We start from the raw sequence: 26,181 nt of genomic DNA, 5'->3' as shown, positions 1-26,181 counted from the left end.
AAACACAATGATTATCTCTGAGTAAACCAGAATGCCAGTGATTTCTAATTTTTGCTTTTTATTTACTTCTCTGTATTTTCCATATATTTTAGAATGAACACACATAACTCTTGGGGAGAGGGAAAAGCCAACCATGGAGCAGCCAGGTCAATATGAAAGAAGCTGCCTATGTGGTCAGCAGTGCAACTGACAGCACAAAGCATCAGGATTGATGGCTCAGAGATGACAGTGGCGATTAGGCTAAACTGGTTGTGAGAGGCAGCAGCTTAGTCTGGAGGCAACGCAGCGTGGAAGGGCACAGCCAGTTAGGCAACAGCTGAGGCTGTCTTCCAGCAGGTCATCAGCATGTGATATGGTTCACATAATCATGCTTTTCAGCCTAAATACATGACCAGTAATTCCAGTTTTGAAAGAAGCAGTCATCTATTTACAAGCAGGATATGAGATGATGATGTCTTATTAATTGAAAATAGTAATTTCCTCTAGATACTGGGGAGAAATTTCTTATAATTCCTTTCCAATATACTTACACCTTCCAAACTCCAGCCTCCTTTTTGTACAAGTTTGACAGGGGAACATACAATCTGGGCTATAGCTGTTTCTAACAATTTGAGGGAGATACAAGATGCAGACACTGCCATGTTTTATTTTTGTTTTTGAGTTCTTAAGTTCAGTGTTTTTTTCCTTTTATGTCCACTTGGTGGCATTTCTGATTGTATGTAAAGTGGAACTTCTTTTTCTGCAGAATTGGCAAATTGAAGAGACTCTCAAACTTGTTTTCCCATTAACACTGTGCTTTTCTTTTGGGAGCCCCACATAGGAAATGTCCTAATTCTGTTCCTTCCTTCCCTGCCACAGAGTACACATAGCTTCACTACTGGTTCTATCTGTTTTTCGAACATTCTGATTCTACTTTTGTAGTTTCAACAAAAGAAATCAGATAAAGTAGTCTATTTACCTCTTGAGTTCTGAGGTTGGCACCCAGTCCTTTGAATCAGGAAAACAAAATTTAGGGATAACTTTGAGCCTTTCTTCAGTGTCTCTGGATTGCTTAAAGCCATGATCACCCTGAAAAAAATAACACTGGAAGTGACTAATATTCTATGTAAGTGGACTGCAGAAACAAAAAAACTCAGCCTGCTCTCAGGAAAAGAGGTATCCAATAAGTCGAGGTAGCAACCCACTCCAGTACTCTTGCCTGGAAAATCCCATGGACAGAGGAGCCTGGTGGGCTGCAGTCCATGGGTCGCGAAGAGTCAGATGCAACTGAGAGACTTCACTTTTACTTATCACTTTCATGCACTGGAGAAGGAAATGGCAACCCACTCCAGTGTTCTTGCCTGGAGAACCCCAGGGATGACAGAGTCTGGTGGGCTGCCGTCTATGGGGTCGCACAGAGTTGGACACGACTGAAGCGACCTAGTAGCAGCAGCAGCAGCAATCTCAGAGTGCTTTTGTGCAGTTTAATAAAACAGGAGGGCCAAGACTGTTAATCACTGAAATTTTCTAAGGAACAGTTTCTAAGTAAAAAGAATTCTGTTTTTATAGAGAGAGGGTACTTGAGGAGATCCTATAATCTGATATGAGAGAAATTATTGAAAACAGTTTCTTATCTAGAGAAAGAATCTTAATTCAAGTATTCACATACTAGTCAGAATATTTTTATGAATCATGAACTATGAAATAAATGAAAATCTATGTTATAATACAGTGATAGCAAAAACCTAGCCAGCTCAAGATACTCTGATCAATAATCCAAGATGTTTTGAAAAGTCAGATGACCGTTACTTAGAAAAAACCATATTTTTAGAATCCACCCCATATATAATCATTTTCCTTAGCATATAATCTTTGTTACCTAATTATGGGTTTGTGACTTCCTGTAAAATTCTAGCATGGAAGACCCTTTTGTGCAAGTTTGGTATTGTACTTTAGAGAACAGTCTAAATTTAGTTAAATCAAGACATTTAAAAATTAGTACAAAAATAAGCAGATAAGTCTAATTACCATATTGCCTTCATGTAACTAATGTCAATGACCTACCTTTTAATTTCTAAAACAAAACAGGGTTTTTGATTTTTGTATTCAAAGGCATGCTTCCTCAGGCATGAGGATCTTGGGGATAAATGTGGACATTCACAGGTGCTCAGGGACCCTGGCTCACAATCTGGTGCACAACTGACCCACCAGCTGCGGGGTTTCACCTCGGGCCAGGCGCAGGACTCAAACCCTGTGTCCTGACTAGGGTAGGGAAGTTGAGCCGGGGTAACTCCCTTACCATGAGCCCGCCACTCCAACCCACAGCAGCTGGGCAAGCCTCAAGGGGCTGTAACCTCCACACAGGCACATGCTCAGTACTTGGACTGGGGGTGATGAAAAGGCTTGCACCTCTAGACCACCCACTGAATAGGAGTAGCAATGCCCAGGGCAGGGCATTAAGACACTGCATTAAGGCATTAAGCAAGACCATGCGTTGCTTAAGACACTGCGGGGTTAATGCTTGCTTGATCCTGACCCTCCCCATGCATGCTGCAGAGGGTGGCAGCAGCCAGTGAGTGAGGCTGGAAAGGCAGAAGCCTGACAGGACCTGGGGAACCAAGAAGTAGGAGTGAGGACACCTAGAGAACCCATTTTGGGGAGGAAGCAGGTGAGACCATGCATGAAGCCAGGCTTTAAGACTCTGGCACACGCCCCACTGTCTCATCAGACCTTACTCCTCGCTTACAAAACACAAATTCAAATATAAATTGAGAGTTGCCTGTGGAGCAGGGCCCTTCTAGGAGACAGAGGCCTTTTGTGACTGCAGTGGTCACATACCCATGAAGTCAGTCCTGCTCCTGCCACTTAGGAATGTGGGCTGAGTGCTGGCGGTCTTTCCAGTTTCTCAGGACAAAACCGAAATACAGATTTCTATGTGAAATTTGACTTTTAAACAAAAAACTGACGACAAAAACTTTATTATTATTTTATTACTGTATTACAGCAACCCCCCCAAAATATGTCTGTGGGCTTAATAAGCTCAGAGGCCATCACTTTGTAAGCCCTGATGTAATGATCATGTTCTTTATTTTTACAGTCACAAAGTTCAGAGCCACATTTAGGGTCTACTTTGTAAGCTCTGTGAAGGCAGGGACCAAGAATATCTATTTTAGTTGTGTTCTCCACATGTAATCTTGGCAAATAGTAGGTATTTATGAAATACTGATGCAATTAATGAATGAATGTTTTTGTGGAAACGGCAGAGTAAAGGAAATAATACTATTAATAATAGTAACCATTTATCACGTGCTTACTATGTGCCAGAAACTGCATTAAGCATGTTATATACATTATCTCATTAAGTCCTCACTAATACGGGATAACATTATATTGTGCTACTATATGCTAGACACTGTTCTAAGTGCCTTATATTAATTATTATATAATGAGCTCATTTAATCCTCACCACATGGGATGGACACTGTTATGATTACCCCTTCTTCACCAATGAAGAAAACAAGACGCAGACCAGTTTAACTGCTCTAAGTCACGGAGTTAATAAGTGGCAATTGCAGACAGTTGGCTCACAGTCCGTGCTCTGAACTGCTACCTTACTCTGCCACGTTTATCATTTCCCTCATTAAAAACGGGGCTTCCCTGGTAGCTTAGAGGGTAAAGAATCTGCCTGCAATGCAGGAGACCTGAGTTCAATCCCTGGGTCGGGAAGATCCCCTGGAGGAGGGCAAGGCAACCCACTTCAGTATTCTTGCCTGGAGAATTCCATGGACAAAGGAGCCTGGTGGGCTACAATCCGTGGGGTCAGAGTCACACATGACTGAGCAACTTTCACTCACTCACTCACTCTCATTAAGGAGGAGAAAATTGAGGCTTTGTAACTTGCTAAAGGTCACTTAGTAAGTAGTAGAGCAAAAAATAAAAACCCAACTTGAATAATGAGTTTTATTCCCCCTTGGTTGCAGCTCACGCCTGACACAAGATATCATCAGATCCATGTCCTACAAGAAGTATAGAGTTAGTAAAAGCTGATGGAGACAACAGTAAACAAGAGGAGAGGGATAAATACACAGAGACACAGGAATGCCATCCATTCCTAGATGCCTCATGGTCTCTGTGCACGTACCTTGCTAGGGAATTGTTGTATGACCTGGGGAACGTAGCTTGCTTCTGATGGCTTCTTCTGTAGAGACACCACCACAAAAAGTTCAAAGAGCTGCTGCTCCTGTAATTCAATCAGATCCCGCTCTAAAGTCTGGTAGTGCGGATTCCTCTTGGAAGACTGCTGCAGTTGTGCTACGCGCTTGTGGCGACCTGCGATGAGATCATGGAGCACTGTCTTCCTTTGTAGCCCTATCTTCCCTCTAGCACCCAGAGGTCACGACCCATGCGGGGCTAACCTGCATTCAGTCATTGTTAATGAATGTTGACTAACGAACATCTGCACCCAGACGTGCTTGTTAGGGCTATGACACACGTGGAGGACAAGTGCAGATTCTCACAGGCACCTGGGGGCTCTGCAGTGGGACTGATGTTCTGTGTCCCAACTGATACCTAGGCATGTACCAACACACACTCTGTGTTATCCCATCTTTCATGGCATGACACCAGTAAAAGCACTGGCCAGACCACAGATGCCACTGCTGAGACCATGAAATCATAGGTGGGGGAAAAGATCTGATAAAATAATTGAGTCCTATAGAAGGTAAGTATATAAAGAGACAATTTTTATAAAATTAAAACAAAACTATCCTCACATGAAACAAACTGTTGTTTTCCCTTCTCTCTTTGGCATGTATTATGAATGATGGACATATACTTATATCAATAAATGGTGCTAAACACAAGAGGAAAAGATACTAATCAGCAGATTGTTTCTCAAAAGAAAGAATTTATAGAAGCATACTATTTATACAGTGTGAGCAATCCCACTCAAAAGTGGATAACATTTATCCTTTATTTTCATCACTCTAAATTCTGGATAATTTGGGATAGTTTCCACTAGGGGGGACACAGTACTTGCAGAAGAAATAATCTAAGCATCCCAGAGATTTGCTTATTTGTCATTCTAAGCCAATGACCGAAAGACTCACCCTCTAATTGTTTTGCTTTTCTTTCGAGATGTGATGCATTCTGCCCCAAAGAAGTTATGATGTGGATCAAAATATTAAGAACACTTAAAAAAGTGCTCTAGGCAAGCCTTCTTACTCCAAAGGGCTTAGCTCATATCAAGAAAATTTTAGGGCCTGATTCTCAGTAGCGACAGCACTAAGTTAGTCATCTTTACACATCCAAGTTGAACTTGATGATGACTTAGGTTTCACCTTAAATCAGGCTACTGAATCAAACACCTGAAGCAACTGAGGCTACTGGTAGGAGCACATGATTATTAATCATAAAGTCAGAGTATCAGACTTAGAACTGCCCTGTTCTTGGCTTTGACAATTCACGTCTCCTACTTTTTCCATGCCTCAGTTAAACAGAAACGAAATAATTTGCTGTGAAAATCCATTAGATGCAGGATACAGAGCCTTTGAGTACTCGAACAAGTACCACCAAAAATGCATGGCGTAGTTTATACTCTAACAGAAAGTAAATGGCACAGTAATTTAGAATATAAATGCCTGTGAATAAGAAACAGATCAGTGTTGCCTATCTCAATGTCAGAGGCAGCTAAGACACTTAATGAATTACACTTGAGTGACTATGAAAAAATCAGATATTTTTGTCTCAGAGGATGACTCACATGCTCTGTTTTGGTTGCTGGGAAATGGCTGCATATGTGTCTGAACACGCAGCTCTGCCGCTCCCCTCAGAACATTCCATCTTAAGAACTATATAGGTTTGCCTCACACCACCATGGGAGATTTTTTTAAACTTTTTATTTTGTATTGGGGGATAGCTGATTAATGTTATGATAGTTAACAGCAAAGGGACTCAGCCATATACATGTATCCATTCTCAATTATGGGAGATTTTTAATGCTGTCACAACATCTGACAGTGTATTGTTTAGTTCCCTAAATCTCAACAGGATCTTATAATGAAGAAATCACCGACAAAGTGAAACTTGGTGTAGAAAATATGCTTCATCACAAAGGTAGGTGCGACTCCACCTATAACCAGGATCATCACGCGAAAGGGAGCAGCCCCACTGACTCACTCACTCTTTGGTAGATACTCGGCATCACTTTCGTACCCACCGGGTTCACCTGAAAAGAAAGAATTTCCATTTGTATTGTCCAACAACAGCAGGAGGAACACGAGGAAGAGAATAATGGAAAAGTTCCATAGACCTGGGGATTTAAGAGCAAGGAATAATAAGGAGGCTGAAACTTTCTCCAAACCACTTAGCTGTATCAAGGCTCAGAGAAGAAACTACTCCATTCCACCTTCTTCCCACACCCACTTCCCTCCTTAATTCCCCTCACCCCTAAATCTAGACTTTAACAGCAGTCCAAACTAGCTGCAGGAAGTCTTGGTTAGAGTAGATTGTATTTCTACATTCATAGAATGTAGACGTATTTGTCTTTTGATTCCTAAATAAGGTATCACAGGTAGAAGCATCAACCTGGCTAATCAGAAGTCTCAACGTGGAACAAACTATGAGTTTAGATTAACATGAAAATGTGAAGTTAAGAAAGATTACCAAATGAGTTTATGAAGTAACATTCTACCTCTTTTAAGATGCTTCTAAGCCACCTCGAAGGCCAAACTGAACTGAACTTTACTCTGAATTCTTACAGTACTCAGATGGCTTTGAACTGCTCTTATTTTCCACAATTGGATTTTAAGTATTTTGGGGCTAAGGGGCTTTGCTTTCAGAAGGGAATATTCTGTACAATACTAGGTGTATTGTCAATTTATAAAACAACAACAACAAAGCAACCAAAAGATAAAACATTGTAAACAAGTGAATGAAAAATTTCTAAATTAAATCTAAAAAGTTAAAGCAAAATTTTAAAATGTAAAGAAAGGGAAAAAGTTTTAAGTATCAGGAAAAACGAGGACTAGGAGTCGTAAATGAAAAATGTATGTAAGTCTGTATAAAAATGTAAAATTTCTAATCTAACAAAAAATCATTAGTAAATTCAAAAGGCAAATAACCTGAGAAAATATTTGTAGTATACATTGTAGACACCAGGCTGTCTTAATATTCAAATAGCTGTCATAAATGAATATGGAAAAACAGCACAACAAAAGATGAATAAAGGGTAGGAATAGGCAATTTATAGAAAAAGACTGATAAATCTTGATAAACATAACTGTCCAAATTCATAATTAAAGAAATGTAAACTAAGACAATAAGTAAGATGTACTTTTCAACCATGACACTGGTAAAAAATAAAAATCTCTAATAAAACACAGTATTAACTAAGATAATGAGGAAAATATCATTTTCAAAAGTTGTTCATAGAAATGTAAGCTGTTACAATCTATTTATGAGACAATTCGGTTAGCAGTTATAAAAATATTAATTTATGTGTTCTTTAAAGTATGTGTGCTTTGATTAAGTCCACTGCTAAGAACTCATTCTATAGATATATTCTAACCAATACACAAAATTATATATAAGTAAAAAGTGTACATCACAGCATTGTTTGAAGAGAAAAAAACCTATATCTCTTTATAAACCTTAATTATCCACAGATTAAATAAAACGTTAGAAACAGCTAAATACATTCTTTTACATTTATACAAAAAAATGCAGTACAGATATGTGGATCTCTGTGTCTTGATACTGAAAGAGCTCCAAAGTATATTAATTATACTTTTTTTTAAAAAAAAGCAAGACACAGTATAAAGCTATTTGGGGAAAAAAACATTTGCATGTACATAAAATTTTCTGGGAGTAGTAGCAGGAAGTTCTGGAAACATTGGCTTTCCATTTTATCTTATTCTATATTACTGTAATGTCTTGCTGTGTTCATTTTAGTTTTGTAATAAGCAAGAAGAGAAGATAAAAAAATGCTGTCTCTCCATAAGACACGCGTGAAAAGTACACAAGAAATGTTACAGAAAAGGTAGCTATCTAAATATTGTGTACTATCTAGGTTTTATACCTTCAAACTAACCACAATGGCACAAAGTATACTGGGGCTCTGTCCTACTGATCAATAAGTAAGAATAAACACTGTGAGCTATTGAACCCTATCTATATCCTTGGCACCAGGCACCTCTTGGGAGCCTGTGAGGTGTCTGGGAAAAAAAGAAAAGAAAGGAAGGAGAAAATGGGAAGGGAGGAAAGGTAATTTATCTGGCAAAGACCTTACAAAAGATCATTTATATGGCTTTAACATATCCACCTCTGGGTTTTGATGACCTGCATTCCAAGACATGGAATGAAGGTTAAGGGGTTTATAAGCTAATATTGAAAATCCGTAAGGATCAAAAAGTACTATGTTGTCCCTTTTTGATAAGTGACTTCAACACACAAAACTGTACTTTTGAAGAAGGGCAGTAAATCATTTTGTGATACTTGAGAACTGAGAGTTAGGAAATGTTTAGGTTGGAATAGATTCACTAAAACCTAGCATGTATTGGCAGAGTAGGTAAATAAAATTATCTGGTTCTATGAGGCATTGTTGATACACAGACAAAAGCTTACGGAGGAAAACAAAAACCTGAGAACTGTGACTACTGAGCCAGGAGTCCTCAAGCATGAGAGAAATTTCTCCTGTCCACTGAAGAAGCTGGCCAGAGACTGGGTAAATGCACATTTCCTTTGAGCCATGCAAAAGAAAATAAACTTGTAGGGACTCCTCCTTTCGTGTGTATATGTTACAAGTTGGCAGTTTATGCTGTTGATTTTTTGTTCTTTTCAATAAATACAGTGAAAAAAAGGATTTGACTCTTCAAAAACTTTTCTTAAAGTCAAATTTACTAAAATCTTTCTAATCTATAAAGCATACAAATAAAATAACAGATCAGTGATAATGTACCTAGAGTAGCATATCTGGTGAATATACTTATCGACTTATCTTAGAAAAGATTATCTTATTATATTATATTTGATATTATACAATAAGTTGATATTATATTTATTATATTTGACATATATTATATTTGATATAAATATATTTGATATTATATAATAAGTTGATATTATACTTATCAACTTATCTTAGAAAAGATTATCAATTTTCCCAGATTAATAGCAGTTAATCTGGGGCTGCTGTTAATCTGGGAAAATTGATAATCTTTTCTAAGAATTTGTCCTGGTTCCAGTGTCTTGATATTTCATATAATTTGCAATTTTAATTTATTTCCTAATCTATAAAATAATAATATTTGCTACATACAGTTATTTAGAAAAGACAATCATAATGTATCTGAAAGGATCCAGCAGAATATCTGGCATTACTTTTCATCTTCTGTATCTCTTTTTGAATTATACAAATAAAAAGCATTTGACTACATCTTTACTGGATGTATGAAAACATCTAGAGAGGAGATAGTCAAACTGCCAAAAATCAAGACTTATGAGAAAAACTGAGTAATTGTTGGTGATAAAGAAGAATAAGACTTTGTGGTGTCATGTTCCTTGATTCAAATCGATGCTTCCTCTTCTCACTCAGCTTCTTACTCTGTAAAATTAGGATAGTCCCTCACCTCCCAGTGTGGTCATATGTTATACACTAGATAAAGTACATAAAGAAACTATTACTTCATTCAATTTAGTAGCTATTATTATTAACAATAATCAGAAGTATTTCTTCTATAAAGACTAAAATGTTTTAATAATTGCTTCTGAAAATATGAAAATTCACATTTTAAATGGTGACAGGATGATTTTAATCATCACAAAGAAGAAAGAGCTTTGAATTGTTGAATGCAGAAGTTTATTTTCACGTAGTTCAATCGTAGAATGAGGAATAGATTTTTAATGGAAATTAAGAAATTTCTGTCTTTGGAAGTCTTCGCAAAAATATGAAACATTCTTCTCTGGTATGATTTGGCTGTTGTTTCTCACTTATGAATCTCATATATAAAAATTGCTAACTTCTACACATTCTGTGCCAGACAAGCAAGTTTGTTGTAAAGAAAAGTCTAATAGTTCATCATGAGTGCTGAAAGGTTCTCAGTCAAGACAATCTAAGTTTTATCTAGGCATCTGAAGGACAAAACTACTGAACTTATTGGATGACTGTAGGTTGAATACCACATACCTTCAGTATATATATACTTAATATTTTCATTTCTCCACTGAATGAGTCTACACTGACAAAAGACTATAAATCAAAGGACTACAAAATAAGGATGAAGTCTGTCTATGAAAAATCATTCTCATTGGTTTATAACTATTTTTAAATTTATTTACTTATTCATCCAGTAGCTATTACTTGGCCGAGTCAGACATGACTTAGTGAGTGAACATCAACAACCAGAACTAAATAAAAGGGATTTGAGGAAGAACAAGAAATAATCCTAAATTTAGGCTAAAGAAGTTTTATGTTTAAGTGGGAGAGACAGGAAAGTAAACCAAAAATTATAATTCACATCAACCATTAAATTATATAATGATCTGCCTAACATATGCAATAGCTATGAACAGCTGTAACAATTCTTACCTTTAGAGGGAGGTGCATCTTTTCCAGTGTAAGGGTGTAACTTTACCTTTTTCTTCCCTCTCTTAGACTCAAATATATCATCTATTTTTAATACAAACTGAAAAAAAGACCAGAAAAGTACAAGTTAAAACAAACACCAACAAGTTTTGTGGCTTGATAATATTAACTTATTAGTGATTCTCATTCAGAGAAAGATCCATTTTAAAAATAAAGCCTTTACATTTTTCAATTTTGAATCTAAAATTATCTTTAGTAAGATGACATGCTATTCTAATACAAAATCCATTTAATATGGGTAAGATAAGTGGGAAAGGATATTTCCTTTCTAGAGGAATTCAGCACAGGCTCCTAGAGAGATTGCTTGTCATTCCATGTCACAACATGCAGGAAATCTGGCTACCGCACTCTCTGTATTTACCAAGCCTCACCAATGGGCTCAAGTTTTTGCATGCCCAGAGTAAGAAGTGAGACATTTATTCATTTGGAAGGCAGGGTGAGGAGCAGTTATTTTTGCTCCCATGAACTTTTGCAAAAAGAGGATAATCACACTTAGAAAGTTTTAGTCAAAAGAAATACTCTTTTTACTACCAGGAACACTAATATCACAATTTATTTAGAAACATGTCATAAAAGTAGGAGATTCTCAAATAGGCCTAAATACAAAAACCATGTTCCATTTAACATGCATTATTCATTACAATTCTTGCTTTGCTTCTGGGAAGTATATTTAAAAGAGAGCAAGAGAGAGATACAGACTGGACTGGGCTTAAAAAGGAGGAAAGATCAACAGCTACTTTTAAAAGGAGAAACTGATTAGGTTTTCTACGGATATTTTTCTTTTTTCTTAAAATTCCAAGTTATTTCTTAACTATTAATCTTGATTTAACATATTTAGTGCCCAGAATTAACAACTGTTAGGAGCATTATATTACTGTAAGATGATAACCAACAAAGTTGCTTGAGAAAAATGCTCTTTTTTCCTTTGTCCTTGTCTCTCTAGCAATCCTGGCAATCCATAAGCAGTGAGTCAGTCCACTGCAAGAAAAATAACATGTGAGAAACATGTGTTTTAAATACACAGATTATTCCCACATTTTTGGATGAGTTTATTCTTTTAAAGATTTTTCTTTAATGATATTTGTAGCTGTAATTCAAATGAAAAGTCACCCATATTCTTAACCCATTATAAACAAATATGAGGATCCAGACATATAAAGTTATTGTTAGGGGTTATAGGAAAGATGTTTGAGAGTAAACATGTATTTTGGGTACACAAGGACCAAAAATAGTAAAAATATTCATGTACATTTGAGAAGTATACTCAAAAGTACACTGAAATGTTATAAAGGAAAGGGAACTATCTATTCCAGAAATATGAGCTAAAGTAATAAAATTAAAATTTTGATTGTGAGCTAGAAAGAGGAGCCTATAATTACCTTCTAGCTATAGAAAATACTATAGAATATTTTTCCTAAGAATGATGGAAACCATATTGCTATGTACACACTAGAGACAAACAACATAAAACATTAGGAAATCTACTCTAGCAAACAATCCTACACAGATTTCCACAGCAGAGAAAGAAAGGAAGGGTGGGGAAGAAGCATATGGACTAGATCAGTTATTTTCAAACTATGAAACCAGTTTCCCTTCCAGGGAGAGCTCTAGTCATCAAAGAGGAAATAAGCAAAAACTGCTTTCCTCATGGAATGTTGCTCCCAAAGATAGTCCAAAACCAAAATTTGTATTGCAAATGGAATATCCTACAGGGGTTTAATCCAACGAGGCTTACAAACAGAAATGCTAACAGTTTGTTCCTGCCTGACAATCAAGAATTCCCAAAACCATTCTGTCTTCCTTACTTCTCAAAAAAACCTTTGGGAAAATATTAGAACAGGAAAAGTTGAATCATCTCACCTATAATCAGAAAGAGAGCAAGCTTTGAGTGCTCAAGGGATCCACAGTACATAAACACTGAGGGATGAAATCAAAAGCACTGCAAATTTCCTCGGGGCTCATCGAACTCCACAATCCACAATTTCTAAATACTTGCTAATGTTATTCCAAGAACCATATCTTAATATAATGCCTTATGTGTCTGTGTTCTAGCTCCTGTGAACACAGGATCTGTTTTGTTGTGCCAGCATGATTTATCAAAGAGAACTATGCAGAATGCCTGGCAATTCTTTTTTTTTTTTTTTGGAAGTACAGCTGATTTACAATGTTGTGGGCTTCCCTGGTAGCTCAGCTGGTAAAGAATCCGCCTGCAATGCAGGAGACCTGGGTTAAATCCCTGGGTTGGGAAGATCCCCTGAAGAAGGGAACGGATACCCACTCCAGTATTCTGGCTTGGAGAATTCCGTGGACTGTATAGCCCATGGGGTCGCAAAGAGTCAGACAGGACTGAGCGACTTTCACTTTCATAGCTGATTTACAATATTGTGTTGCTGTTGCTAAGTTACTTCAGTCGTGTCCGACTCTGTGCAACCCCATAGACGGCAGCCCATCAGGCTCCCCCGTCCCTGGGATTCTCCAGGCAAGAACACTGGAGTGGGTTGCCATTTCCTTCTCCAGTGCATGAAAGTGAAAAGTGAAAGTGAAGTCGCTCAGTCGACTTCATATTGTGTTAGTTCCTAGTGAATAATAAAGTGATTCAGTTATACATTATATATACATTGTTGTTGTTGCTTAGTCATTAAGCCCTGTTGACTTTTTGTGATCCCATGGACTGTAGCCCATCAGGCTCCTCTGTCCACAGGATTCTCCAGGCAAGAATACTGGAGTGGGTTGCCATTTGCTCCTCCAGGGGATCATCCCGACCCAGGGATCAAACCCTCGTCTCCTGCATTGGCAGGTAGATTCTTTATCACTGAGCCACCTGGGAAGCCCTATATATTATGTATATCCTGGCAATTCATTATTTATTTATTTATTTTTTCTGGCAATTCTTTAAACCTCTGATTTTTAAGTAGTCCTCACCATACACAGGAGAATAAACACCTGAAATTTTTTTTTCCCAGAGAGATCAGTTTAATATTTTTTAAAAAACTCTGTGTCTTTAACACTTCACATGTTAAAGAGGGAAGGGCAGGAAATGGATCAGAAGAATTAAAGTAACTGTGGAAAGAGTATTTCCCAAGGAACCAATCAGCAGTTACTAAACCAAGAAACAGCTATCACTTTTGTTTAAAGTTAAAATCAGATACAAAAATCATGGGCTAAATGAATACATACAACTGAGATGGGGTTAAGAGAATAAATACTATTTAAAAGATTTCATTTCTTCATTTCAGCATCAGTTCATTTGCTCAGTCATGTCCGACTCTTTGCGACCCCATGAATTGCAGCACGCAAGGCCTCCCTGTCCATTACCAACTCCCGGAGTTCACTCAAACTCACGTCCATCGAGTCAGTGATGCCATCTAGCCATCTCATCCTCTGTCGTCCCCTTCTCCTCCTGCCCCCAATCCCTCCCAGCATCAGAGTCTTTTCCAATGAGTCAACTCTTCTCATGAGGTGGCCAAAGTACTCGAATTTCAGCTTTAGCATCATTCCTTCCAAAGAACACCCAGGACTGATCTCCTTTAGAATGGACTGGTTGGATCTCCTTGCAATCCAAGATAGTAATTCTGAAAACATTCTGAATTACAGAAGAACAGAGTAACATAAAGAGTTTTTAAATATTATCATGTCTCTTAAAAATATTATGTATTACAAATAACCCAACTTTCTTCATTTTGGTTCAATGGCTCTCATCAAGATGATTTACACACTTACTTCCTTTTCTCCTTTGAGAGAGAAGTCATTTTTTCAGTATAATTGGCAAAAATTTATATTTCTAAGAGTAAAATTTCTTTTTTCCTTCCTCTGAATGGAAATTTTTGGCATATACTTTGTCATTACTGAAAATTTATAAACTCAGGCACAAAGCTGAGTTAACTTTGGCTATTACACAAATGACTGAGAATCACTGAAGCCAGCCTAATAGAAGGCTCTTTTACATGAGATTCTAGTGCTTCCTTCACATGGGCAGCTGATTTTAATGAGAATTAAGGTAACTGGAACGGAGAAGGCAATGGCACTCCAGTACTCTTCTCTGAAGAATCCCAGGGATGGGGGAGCCTGGTGGGCTGCCGTCTATGGGGTCGCACAGAGTCGGACACGACCGAAGTGACTTAGCAGCAGCAGTAGCAAGGTAACTGGAAAAGGTCAGTTTTCATTCCAATCCCAAAGAAAGGCAGTGCCAAAGAATGTTCAAACTACCATACAATTGTATTCATTTCACAAGCTAGCAAGGTTATGCTCAAAATCCTTGAAGGTAGGCTTCAGCAGTACATGACCTGAGAACTTCTAGATATACAAGCTGGCTTTCAAAGAAGCAGAGGAATGAACCAGAAATCAAATAGTCAACATTCATTGGATCATGGAGAAAGCAAGGGAGTTCTAGAAAAATGTATACTTCTGCTTCATTGACTACACGAAAGCCTTTGACTGTGTGGATCACAACAAACTGTGGAAAATTCTTCAAGAGATGGAAATACCAGACCACCTTATCTGTCTCCTGAGAAACCTGTATGCAGGTCAAGAAGCAACAGTTAGAACCTCATATGGAACAACTGGTTCAAAATTGGGAAAGTACAACAAGGCTGTAAACTGTCACCCTGCTTATTTAACTTATATGCAGAGTGCTGTGTGCTGTGCTTGGTTGCTCATTTGTGTCCGACTCTTTGTGACCCTATGGACTGTAGCCCACCAGGCTCCTCTGTCTATGGGGATTCTCCAGGCAAGAATACTGGAGTGGGTTTCTATGCCCTCCTTCAGGGGATCTTCCCAACCCAGGGATTGAACCCAGGTCTCCTGCATTGCAGATGGATTCTTTTACCATTTGAGCCACCAAGGAAGCCCAAGAATACTGGAGTAGGTAGCCTATCCCTTCTCCAGGGGATTTGCCCAACCCAGGAATCGAACTGGGGTCACTGCATTCCAAGTGGATTCTTTACCAGCTGAGTTGCTAGGGAAGCCTACACGCAGAGTACATCATGTGAAATACTGGGCTGAATGAATAACAAGCTGGAATCAAGTTTGCTGGGAGAAATATCAACAACCCCAGACATGCAGATGATACCACTCTAATGGCAAAAAGTGAAGAGGAACTAAAAAGCCTCATGATGAGGGTGAAAGAACAGAGTGAAAAAGCTGGTTTAAAACTCAACATTTAAAAAACTAAGAACATGGCATCCGTTCCATCACTTCATAGCAAATAGAAGAGGGAAAAGTGGAAGCAGTGACAGATTTTATTTTCTTGGGCCTCAAAATCATTGCAGAAGGTGACTGCAGCCACGAAATTCAAAGGCGCTTGCTCCTCAGAGGATAAGCTATGACAAACCTAGACAGTGTATTAAAAAGCAAAAACACCACTTTGCTCACAGAGATCCATATAGTCAAAGCTGTGGCTGTTTCAGTAGTCATGTATGGATGTGAATGTTGGACCATAAAGAAGCTGAGCGACAAAGAATTGATGCTTTCAAACTGTGGTGCTGGAGAAGACTCTTCAGAGTCCCTTGGGCAGCAAGGAGATCCAACCAGTCAATCCTAAAGGAAATCAGTCCTGAATATTCTTTGGAAGGACTGATGCTGAAGCTGAAGCTCCAACACATTGGCCACCTGATGTGAAGAGCTGCCTCACTGGAAAAGACCCCAAAGCTGGGAAGGATTGAAAGTAAAAGGAGCAGGGGGCACAGGGGATGAGATGGTTAGATGGCATCACTGACTCAATGGACATGAATCTGAGCAAACTCCAGGAGACAGTGGAGGACAGAGGAGCCCAGCATGCTATAGTCCATGGGGTCACAGAGTCAGAGATGACTGAGCGACTAAACAACAACAAAGATAACCAAAATGAAGCCCTCTAAGGGCTTCCCTGGGGGCTCATATGGTAAAGAGTCTGCCTGAAATGCAGGAAAGGAGAGTTCGATCCCTGGGTTGATCAGATCCCTTGGAGAAGGGAATGGCAACCCACTCCAGTCGTCTTGCCTGGAGAATTCCACTGACAGTGGAGCCTGGCGGCTACAGTCCATGGGGTTACAAAGAGTAGGACATGACTGAATAACGTTCACTCACTCACTCACTCACCTAAAATCAATTTCACAAATTCACACACATACACACAAAAACCTTGGCAAAAGCCATTCATGCATTTTTCTTGCATGAGTAAAACTTAAAACTTAAGGCTGCTTTCCAAATCTTAGAAGAATTAGAATTCCAGTAGGTCAGGTTTTATCCTGCTATTCATTTCAGTCTAAAGTTTATTTATTCTCATTTGTGGAAATGCTGAAATAAGAGTCAAAGAATGAAAATACTGGAGTTCTTACCCTTGGAAGATTTTTCCTTTTCCTGTTTGCAACTTCTCCAGCTCGGAAAAGCTTCCATTCTGTTAACGTGACTGGCAATGTAGTATCCTTTGTGAGCTTTGACCTTATATAAGCTTGTGAGTTCTTCAGTTCCATAGTCTTCCGGTGAAGGAAATGAGGTTTGGGAGGAAGCTAAAAAAGAAGAGGTATTGGTAAGGGTAAGATCATCTAGGTAATGCCTATGTTCTCAAAGTCAAAGCTATTCTCTCCCAGATATTTATCTTTCCTTTAAAATCATCTCAAATGAGGATTCTGCCTACAATGTTGGAGACCCGGGTTCAGTTCCTGGGTGGGGAAGATCCCTGGGGAAGGAAATGGCAACACACTCCAGTATTCTTGCCTGGAGAATCCCATGGACAGAGGAGCCTGGCAGGCTACAGTCCATGGGGTCACAAGAGTCGAACACGACTTAGTGACTAAACCACAACTACCACCACCTCCAAGTGAGGATACCATACTTTCTTTTTCACTGTAAAGAAATTTCTCAGGATTCTAATCCAAAGTTCTTCTACAACAATGTAATTGAATTTACAGAGAACAACAGCTCAGAGTCCTCATTAGCTCAAGGCAGTCTTTGCTTTTGGGGGTGGTGAGTGCTTTCAGGGACCAGACAGGTAATTTAGGCCATAGGTGATGCAAACCTACTACGGAGCTGTGGTAACTAGAGTGAACTGAAAGGTTTATGGCTTGTCCAGAGGTGTTTACATTCAAGTTTTCTGAAGTGCTAAAAAGCAAACAAAACCCCTCCCCAAAACCAAATTTAGTTTTGTGCTGCCCCCTCAAAACAAAGAACAACAAACCCATATTTCAGTGCCTCTCAGTTTTGGCCCTAATTAAACCACTTTAACCGTTTTTTGTAGGGATCATAAATAAGATTCTAATTTTTTTAATATTAATTCTCTGGTTATACCTTGGGTGTTCTGAAAGCACTTTTAGGGGGTGGGAGCTTCCATGCTGAAGGGGATCTCCACAGGGGCAAAGGCTGCACTGGAATGTCTTCATATGGATTTTCTTTGGTAGGATCTTGAAAAAAAAAAAAAAAGGAAAATGAAGAAGTTTAGAGGAACATAATTAAATGAGGACAAAGTGACTACATGTAAAAGGAAAAGAAAAAACTGACTGGTTCAGCTCTCTACTCTACACTGCTTTAGGGATATAGGTCTTAAAATCAGTGGTACTTTACACTTACAAACCACTCAGGCATCTAACCAACAAAAGTCTACTTCTGAACTGAAGAGTCCACTAAACTAGATGTTAGAGAATAAAGGAATTTATATAACAAAGGTTTCAGTATTAAAAAGGAAAATCTAGAGCAAGACATGCTTGATTGTAAAACAAAATATCACATTCTATTTAAGGGCTGCCCCAACTACACACTCATTAAATTGAATTGCAGAGTTTGTGAACACCTACATATGATATCCTCATAGATATTGTCCTCAGACTGTGTGTAATAAAGTGCTGAGCCAGAATTTCTTCCAAGTTCTTCATGAATCTTCTGAGAGTTCCGATTTCGAAAGTGCTGAATGTCCTCAAACTCAAAGGATTTCCTTAAGAAAGGAGATATAATTTAAGGTTGTATCTTTTAAAACTATGGCATGACAGAAATTAATAAGTAAAGGACTTGTGTGAATAATTACAAAGATGTTTTTATCATATACCTAAAAGTAATAAATTAGGCTGGAGCCTTATATGAACCATGAGAAAACTGAAGGGCTTCCCAGGTGGTGCCACTGGTAAAGAACCCATCTGCTGATGCAGGAGACAAGAGACCTGGGTTCAATCCCTGGGTCTGGAATATCCCTTGGAGGAAGGCATGGCAACCCACTCCAGTATTCTTGCTTCAAGAATCCCATGGACAGAGGAGCCTGGCTGGCTACAGTCCATGGGGTTGCAAAGAGTCAGACATGACTGAAGCAACAACTTACCACGCACACAGCCAATTACATTCATGTTCTTCTTTGGGTACTTTATTAAATTTACTCTCGAATAAAAAGTGAGCCTAGAGCCAGCATGCCCTAAATGAAATAGAAGAACGCACTAGCTTCCCTATATATTTTTAAACATAGAAAATGGAAGTTTTTCAGAAATAGACTCACAGACTTAGAATGAACTTATGGTTGCCAGGGAGAGGATGAGGGGAATGGATAGTTAGGGAGTTTGGGGTCAACATGTATACACTGCTATAATTAAAATGGATAACCAACAAGGACCTCACAGAGAACTCTGCTCAATGTAATGAGCAGCCTGGCTGGGAGGGGAGTTTGGGGGAGAAGGGATACATGTATATGTATTATTTAGTCCCTTTGCTGTCCACCTGAAACTAACATAACATTGTTAATCGGCTACACTCCAATACAAAATAAAAAGTTTTTTAAAAATAATGTGGCTAACATGTAGATCCACTCTCTTCCAGGTACATATATTTTATGAATATTACTTGATATGACCATTAAACTATCTCAGCACATGTAATCACATTTTTTTCCTTGTGATGAGAACTCTTAACATCTCTTACAACTTTCAAATATACACTATTGTGTTATTAACTAGCTTTATTGTGGTGATTATTTCACAATACATAAACATATCAAATTGCTATGTTGTACACCTGAAACTCATATAATGTTACATGTCAATTATATTTCAATAAAAATTTTTAATTAAAAAATAAAAGTTTTTCTATGATTGTGTCAGTAGATATTACCTGTACTCCTGATACTCTTGTAGGTATTTTCCCCTTGGGTCAATCAACATCTATATATCAAATCAGAGGTGTAACCCATGCATGGAAATGGAAATTGGTTTGAAAAGGAAAAAGCTCAATGGTTCTATAAGGAGAATACTGAAAATCATTACCTTTCAAATAAAAACATACCTTTTAGATCTCCCTCTGATTTTTCCACCATATTTCTTTGGTTCAGGTTCCTGAGAAGAGGCCAAAGAAGATTCTGCACAAGAATTATTTTCACAGTATTTTCTGTCACAGTTTCTTTCTTTATATGGCATAGGGCCAGATTCAGATAAATATCTGAATGTCCTACGAGGTTTTGGCAAAGGATTTATAGAAGGTCCACATTCTTGTCCCTCAGGCTCAGAGTAAATGTTTTCTAAGCTCTTCGTTACTCCATATGAACTATCCAGAACTCTGAAATTCAGTTCTTTTTCTGAAGAGCCACAATGCTCCAAAGCCAAATTTAAGACTTTATCTGGGGAAAGTGCTTCTATTTTCTTCCACAATATCTGTGAGGTATAGAAATTTCCCGGAGGTAATGAAGTCTCTGGATCTAAAACTTCTTTCCAGTTTTCAATTTGTTTGACCCGAGAACATACCCAGTTGGGTTCTGATTCATTTTTAAATAAGTGTGTATCATCATATTCACGTTTTTCACTTTCATCCTCACTTTGATTGTGGCTTTTGGCGTCTTCATTAATACCTTGATCAACATTTTGAGTGTTGGTTACATCCAGCTTTTTGCTCTTTCCCTCAGCAATAGGCATTTTCTTAAGAAGACTCTCTTGATTACAGTTATTATATCTCACTCCAAAGTCCTTTGCATGCCACTTATCTGGGTTAGATATACCATTAGTTCTTCCTTCCCACTGGGAAATTTTTTGCTTGATGTTTTTGCAGTGGCTTCTTGACAGTGTATGAACAGCAGAACGAGAAAAGCCAACATCCATGTTCCCAGTTGGGTGCATGACAAACAATGAATTTTACTAAGGTTCCATCAGAAGTCACTGTGAAAAACTATATTCATTATCTCACAAGTTAGAATCCGAAAAATTCCAGTATTTTCCTTTCATCTTTAACTTGAAAATCTTTTTTTAAAAAGAAAAATTCTTATCATCGATCCTTGTTGAAAATGGCTACAACTCTATCTTGAATAATCCTATTAAAATGAGATGAATATGTTAACACAGTTTTATAATTTCCTAATTTAAATTCCACTAAAACACTGCCCACCTATCCCTAAATAACTCACTTATAATTCATATGTAAAGATGTACCTGTCATCCATTAAGTAATTCAACTTCATTAAGGCATTCCTAAGATAGTGGCATAATATTATAGAGAAAATATTATTTATGGCATTTCTCAAACTATCTGCTTTCATGTTCTGCATAGTTCCTAATATTAAGTAGAATGAGGTTTTATAAGAGATTATAATAGTACTATACAACATTATTTTGTAATAAATCAATTCTTTTTTTAAAAGAAACTTTAATATTTATTTATTGATATTTGGCTGCATATTGGATCGTGAGGGCTTAGCTGCCCTGTGGTATGTGGGACCTTAGTTCCCTGACCAGGGATTGAACTCACATCCCCTGTATTGCAAGGGATTGAATTTTTAACCACAAGACCACCAGGAAAGTCCCCATAAATCAACTATTTATGAAACTTTCACTTAACAAAACAGGAGCAACAGACTACTATCAGAAATACATCTCAAATACCAAAAGTTTATGTATAATTTCAGAGGAAGAGTCAATTAGTTTGGAAACACACCAACAGCTGATTTCCTTTTCTAGTCCTATGTTGAGAGATAATATTAGCTCATCATATACCCATATTTCAACCTTGCTATTAGCAGCCCAGAATTTCATATTGTTTTGTTTTTTAGTTACTAAGTCGTGTCCAATTCTGCCACCCCATAGACTGTAGTCTGCCAGGCTCCTCTGTCCATAGGATTTCCCAGGCAAGAAGACTGGAGTGGATTGCCATTTCCTTCTCCAGGGGATCTTTCTGACCCAGGATTCAAACCCACATCTCCTGCATTGGCAGGCAGTTTCTTTACCACCAGGAAAGAATTCCATATATGCAGAGCTAAAGACAATCCAAGGTGCCGTCAACTACAGTTACTTTGAAATGTAATTACTTATTTCATCACTAACTGAACTTTCCACATCTCTGCCACCACATCCTTGACCCGTATCAGCAAAAATACTTACAGCCACTGTCACATCTCTTCCTTTCATGCAGAGGCTTCACTCATTTAGGCCCATTAACTGTTTGCTCAAATGCAAAGTTTGGCAGAGAACTTTTCCTAGTAACTGAGTAAAGGATCTGGTCTCAAGTTCTACTGTATACTGGTTAAAAATAGCAACTGATTCAATACTTCCTGAGGCAGGGGTCATCCTTCCTTGAGCTCTGTCTGTGTGGCCTTGATTAACAGGCAGGAAGAAGTCTTGGCCCAGCTCTGTCAATGTCCCTGACCAAACCGAAACATACACGACACACACATACACAATTTATTGTAGGCAGAGCAACTGCTAATCAGGACTTCTATCAATTTAAAATATTTCTTTAAGTTTGTAGAAAAACCAGCTCTGCTAGCAAGTAAACTTTGATGAGGGTCTGATACAAAGAAAAAGATTTTTAAAAATCTTAAGAAATTAAACTCACATGAGTGGAAAAAAAAAAACAAAACATAGCACCTAAATATAAAAGCTGTTGTGCAGAATTCTTGACAAAAGATGAAAGCATAGACTCTGAACCTCAAATCAGCTTCTACTGCTCATTATTAAAACTCTGAAACTCCTTTTCTACTTTCTGATGTTTACAGAGGATTCCTAAGGCTTTTTAAAGGTGTCCTTGAGACTCAGGTTTTCTTCACTACAGACAAAATAGGAATTTTTTTTCTCTTTACTGTGAGACTAGTTGAGGTTTTTGATACTTCTTGTTAACTTTTTCATTACTCTTCCCTTGTTAATGTGTTTCAAGTATGAATGGGTCAAATTGTGAAGAAAAAGATGAAAACTGGTTGGGCTAAAAAAAAAAATGTTTAACTCGAAAAGTACTGGCAACAAATGGAATTTGTTGTCTATAGAATTCATATACAAATATAAATGATGAGTGTTCATGGTGTTTCAGGGGCAACAGAGCGGCATAGCACCATGAAACTCCTAATATATTAATTGGTAGGCAGTATGCAGAGAAGTACTACTTTCTCCTAAAAAAAGGAGCTTTTTAAAATTGACAAACTATTTCAAAGCCAAAAATTTTTAATGCATTCTAACTAGATTGATGCCTTCATTGATATTACAGAGAATCTATCTTTATACATCAATGCAAAGCTCTAATTTTTGCCAAATTAAACTTTTTGGAATGTGACTTGCCTAACCTTATATATAAGCTGTGATTTTGTCCTATTCAAAAAATAAGAATCACCAAACCAAGAGTTACCTGTTTTTTCCTTATAGCCTTCTCACATTTGAGGGTCCTTTTTAGCCTAATTAAATTGAGTTGCTTTGCTACCCACCTCTTCCTCCCCCATGGCTCTCCTAGCCTGCAAGACTTATATCCCTTCCCCCACTCCTCTAGTTTCTTGCCTTGACCTCCACTATCATTAGACATTCTAACCCCTAAGTGCTGGTCCAGCTTTCCAGCCCTAGCTCTCTCCAAACTTCATCTTTAGAAAACTTCCTAAGCCAACTTATTCACATATTCGTCCACAGAGATTGCTCTCTCAAGCTTGCCTCAACAGTTCTAACAGAATCACAGCTTAAGAAAATGTAACAGCTCCAACAATTTTTAAAATTTTGCTTCTTAATACTACAAAATGAGTCAAAGGCTTCTCCAACTATTAAAGACCATTAAGTCAGGGAGGAATCGCACAAAGAGAAACCAGAGCTCACGAGAAGCACGATGGACAACCTCAGCAGAAGAAAACAGCAACTTACTCCCTCAGGGGAGCAAAAGTGTAAATGTGACAAACTAAGCATGATTTTAAAATATAATAAAACAGAATACTTGGGAGTAAATACTAGGAGAAAAAAAGGTACTAATCAATTTTTTTCCCCTATTCTTTTTCCCAAAGAGGTGATTCTTAATCATGTCCCTTTGTTTTTATTATCTATTGATTCTGTGAGTATTACTTTGATCCAAGAAATACTCAACTATAGTTTGTCAGCTTACGATGTAATTCATAATATAAACTATCATATATAGGATTTGGTGTTCTTAGCCCTTTAAGAGAAACCAACCAAAATCCATTCAGGTAAGTGAAATTCTCTGTAAGAAAGAGAATATTAATGTTCTATTTTACTAAATTCACATCTACATAAGAAAGTTTCTCACTCCATACCCTTTAAACTATTTTATTGATTAAATAAAATCTGGCAAAATAGGAAGCATTTGGAACATTCTAAGTGTTAGTTGCTCAGTTGTGTCCGACTCTTTGCATCCCCATGAACTGTAGCCCACCAGGCTCCTCTGTCCATGGAATTCTCCAGGCAAGAGTACCGGAGTTGGGTAGCTTATTCCCTTCTCCAGGGGATCTTCCTGACCAAGGGACGGAACTCGGGTCTCCTGCATTGCAAGCAGTTTCTTTACATTCTCAAAGTTGATTTTAAAACTGATAAAAGGGTATACTTTTATTTTTGGCTACACTAGGTGGTATGCAGGATATCAGTTCCCCAATCAGGGATCAAAGCAGTGCTCCCTGCCCTGGGAGTGTGGAATCTTGACTACTGGACTGGCAGGGAAGTCCCCAAGAGTATACTTTTAAATGGCTAATTTTTTGTTATGTGAATTTTGCCTCAATCAGAAAGGTTGATGAAAGGGACCAAGAAGACCCCCACTTTTGGTATGACATAATAAGTGGACTAGACTTGCCTTCTCAACATAGATAACAATAAAACTGGTTAATAAATAAATGCTTTCAGATATTGGATAACAGCAAAGAACTCTGGTGTTTGAAAAAGAAAAATGAAGTGGACACCAAGATGGTCCAGTTTTCACCTTCGAGGTTCTTTTCAAAAAACAGCATAGAACATGGTAATCATGCTGAATTAAGGAAAAAGAGACCAGCGCGTGGAGGGGCCGAGGCAAATGGAACCTTCAGGGTACAGTATCAGAGAGGAGGGAGCAGCACAGAGGAAAAGCTCCAGAAATCTAGAGGATCTACCTGAGTCGTGGGCTGAATATGTACAGGGTAATGTGCAGGGTAACACTGCACAAGGCTGGGCAACAAATTACTGGGAAAGAATAGCTAATGGCACCCAGTAAGACTAGTACCCAGAGTTAACGAAGGTCTGGGCAATGTTCAACTTCCAATGATCTACACAAGGGAGGCCTTGTCAAACAGCCAGTAATTCAGTAGAGACAGTAGGAGGTCCTAGCTTCCCATAGTGCAGTTGGACTACACTAGCCCTAGAGTGAAGGATGCTTTGCAGCCACCACAGAAAATCTTTAAAAAAGCCTTAAAAGGATCAAGTTGATTCAGAAGTAATTAAATATCCACATAAGTCAATAATTTTTACATGACATCAAAATCTAGATGTGCTACAATATAACATTTACAATATCCAGCATCCAATCAAAATTACTAAACATGTAAAGAAGCCCCAAAATGAGACTCATAATCAGGAGAAAAATCAGTTACTAGAAACAGAACCAAAAGTGACAGACATGATAGAGTTGGCAGTTCAGTTCAGTCACTCAGTCGTGTCCCACTCTTTGCGACCCCATGAATCACAGCACGCCAGGCCTCCCTGTCCATCACCAACTCCCAGAGTTCACTCAAACTCATGTCCATCGAGTCGGTGATACCATCCAGCCATCTCATCCTCTGTCGTCCCCTTCTCCTCCTTCCCCCAATCCCTCCCAGCATCAGAGTCTTTTCCAATGAGTCAACTCTTCGCATGAGGTGGCCAAAGTACTGGAGTTTCAGCTTTAGCATCAGTCCTTCCAAAGAACACCCAGGACTGATCTCCTTCAGAATGGACTGGTTGGATCTCCTTGCAGTCCAAGGGAAATCACTGCAGATGGTGATTGCAGCCATGAAATTAAAAGACACTTACTCCTTGGAAGGAAAGTTATGACCAACCTAGATAGCATATTGAAAAGCAGAGACATTACTTTGCCAACAAAGGTCCGTCTAGTCAAGGCTATGGTTTTTCCTGTGGTCATATATGGATGTGAGAGTTGGACTGTGAAGAAAGCTGAGTGCCGAAGAATTGATGCTTTTGAACTGTGGTGTTGGAGAAGACTCTCAAGAGTTGGCAGAGAAAGGCTTTAAGTCAAATATTTTAAATATATTCATAAACTTAAAGAAAAATATGAACATAATGAGTAGGGAAATGGAAGATATAAAAAAGAACACAAAGAGAACTTCTGGAGCTTAAAAACACTTGACCTGAAATGAAAAGTTTGCTGGGTTATTTGAACAGCAGATTTTATACACTGTAGAGGAAATGACC

At 38.1% G+C, this 26,181-nt stretch overlaps 1 protein-coding gene across 3 annotated transcripts in view; it reads right to left on the bottom strand.

Moving 5' to 3' along the window:
- The window catches only part of DENND2C (DENN domain containing 2C), a 93,202-nt gene that overhangs the window by 20,644 nt on the left and 46,377 nt on the right, over positions 1 to 26,181 (bottom strand). For all 3 annotated transcript variants that reach the window (XM_061410394.1, XM_061410375.1, XM_061410385.1), the window contains exons 2-9: positions 19,853 to 20,867; positions 18,388 to 18,524; positions 17,885 to 17,997; positions 16,936 to 17,106; positions 10,565 to 10,661; positions 6,161 to 6,205; positions 4,121 to 4,308; positions 959 to 1,068 (exon numbers count right to left, since the gene is read on the bottom strand). In XM_061410394.1, the coding sequence (XP_061266378.1) occupies positions 959 to 1,068; positions 4,121 to 4,308; positions 6,161 to 6,205; positions 10,565 to 10,661; positions 16,936 to 17,106; positions 17,885 to 17,997; positions 18,388 to 18,524; positions 19,853 to 20,676 (1,685 nt within the window). In that variant the 5' untranslated portion in view covers positions 20,677 to 20,867. The remainder of the gene's footprint in view (positions 1 to 958; positions 1,069 to 4,120; positions 4,309 to 6,160; positions 6,206 to 10,564; positions 10,662 to 16,935; positions 17,107 to 17,884; positions 17,998 to 18,387; positions 18,525 to 19,852; positions 20,868 to 26,181) is intronic.

The sequence above is a fragment of the Bos javanicus genome, chromosome 3 (assembly GCF_032452875.1).
Source record: "Bos javanicus breed banteng chromosome 3, ARS-OSU_banteng_1.0, whole genome shotgun sequence".
NCBI lineage: Eukaryota > Metazoa > Chordata > Mammalia > Artiodactyla > Bovidae > Bos > Bos javanicus.
Note: the sequence above shows the minus strand (reverse complement) of the source record. Positions and strands in the feature narration are given on the sequence as shown.